The following is a 1439-nucleotide window of genomic DNA, read 5'->3' as shown; positions in this document are numbered from 1 at the left end:
AGGCGCGGCCCGCCGCCCCCGTGCCCGACATCGGCACCGAGCGCACTGTGCGTTCCCTCACCTGCACGTATTCAGTCTTTGTTAGAACCCCGAAAATATTGTTGAAAAAAATTTAAATGTAGTTGTTAAAGACCAAAAGTTGGAGCAATTATATTACTTTGTGGTTACTTCCAATGGATTATTACGAATTCTATAAGCAATTTTGTATGTTTACACTAAATATTGGTGATTATTTGTGTGATTCCTCCAAATACTAATTAACATGCATGCGAAACTAGAATAACTTATTCACCAAACTGAATAACGATATCTAACACAGTGACAGCAATTCACATTTTCAAACAAAAACGAGAATCAAATAACAAAACTGAAAATTAAAAGAGGTGCATCAATCGCGGCACTTTCACACTGCCTAAGTAGCGTTACCCAATATCCAGGAGAAGGCTGGTATCCGTGCTGGTGAGAATAGTGGTGGGCCCCCGGCGTCGTGGAACCTTGCGATCTTGAGTGTCCATAAATGAAAGCTTGCTTAGTGCCATGCGTCGAACCCACGTGCAGCGGGTACGAACACGGAAGCTCTTCCCGTTGCCTTAGAGCCTCAAAAATAGGCCTCAGCTGCTCCATAAATTCTTCAGCTAAACGTACCAATACAAAACCGGGACTTTCATTAAGGATGGCAAGGGAAACGCCCATACAATACAAATTCTTTCATAGTGCCAATCGTTTAAACGCAACGCGCAGTTTACGATGTTACGACGGGGTGCCGATTATTTAACACGCTTGACGAACGCGAATCATTTGGTGAACGGGATATGAAGGATTAAGCGGGAAGGATAAACGAGATATTTACCGTGAAGTCCGTAGGCGTTGCCGTGCCACCTCGCCAATGCGGTGTTTCCAATGGATAGGTACAACAAACAACACCAAACACTACACGAGCTTCATATAGCCTTGAGCACACCAATGCAATACGACCAAACGCTACCAGCTGAACACATGCTGCGCTGCACGGACGTGCCACTTGCAAATGGATGTGGAAATCCATGTACAAAGGGCAACAAAAAAGCAAAAACAAAATAAACCCCAAACCGATTGCTCCCTCTATTCAACTACTGTGCAAAATGTTGTGTGCGAAATTACAGCTATTGTCTAACCTGTAGAAAGGAATCTTAATAAATAGTCGTAGCAATCGTTAGCTACTTACCTTAGTGATGGGTCCAGTGGAGGGTGGCGTGTTTGTGTTAGAGCGGGGCGTACGCGGGCGGAACGCTGCCATGCTCTGAGACACGCCATCCGCCAGAATGAACTGTTCCCGCAGTTCGATGTTCGTGCGTCCCTTAGCTGCATGCGGGCGGCGTCCAGTGCGTGGGATGCAAACAGGGTAAGGACAAGGACGGGCACGGACACAACGAAAACCATTCGGTAAAGGGAAAGTAAAA

The 1439-nt window shown here is 45.9% G+C and overlaps 1 protein-coding gene across 1 annotated transcript in view; it reads right to left on the bottom strand.

The window, feature by feature from the left end:
• LOC106108196 overlaps positions 1 to 1439 on the bottom strand; it is an 84553-nt gene that overhangs the window by 217 nt on the left and 82897 nt on the right. The window contains 2 exon segments of the mRNA XM_013289294.1: positions 5 to 61; positions 1205 to 1341. Coding sequence (XP_013144748.1) covers positions 5 to 61; positions 1205 to 1341 — 194 coding nt within the window.

The sequence above is a fragment of the Papilio polytes genome, unplaced genomic scaffold, assembly GCF_000836215.1.
Source record: "Papilio polytes unplaced genomic scaffold, Ppol_1.0 DF821733.1, whole genome shotgun sequence".
NCBI lineage: Eukaryota > Metazoa > Arthropoda > Insecta > Lepidoptera > Papilionidae > Papilio > Papilio polytes.
Note: the sequence above shows the minus strand (reverse complement) of the source record. Positions and strands in the feature narration are given on the sequence as shown.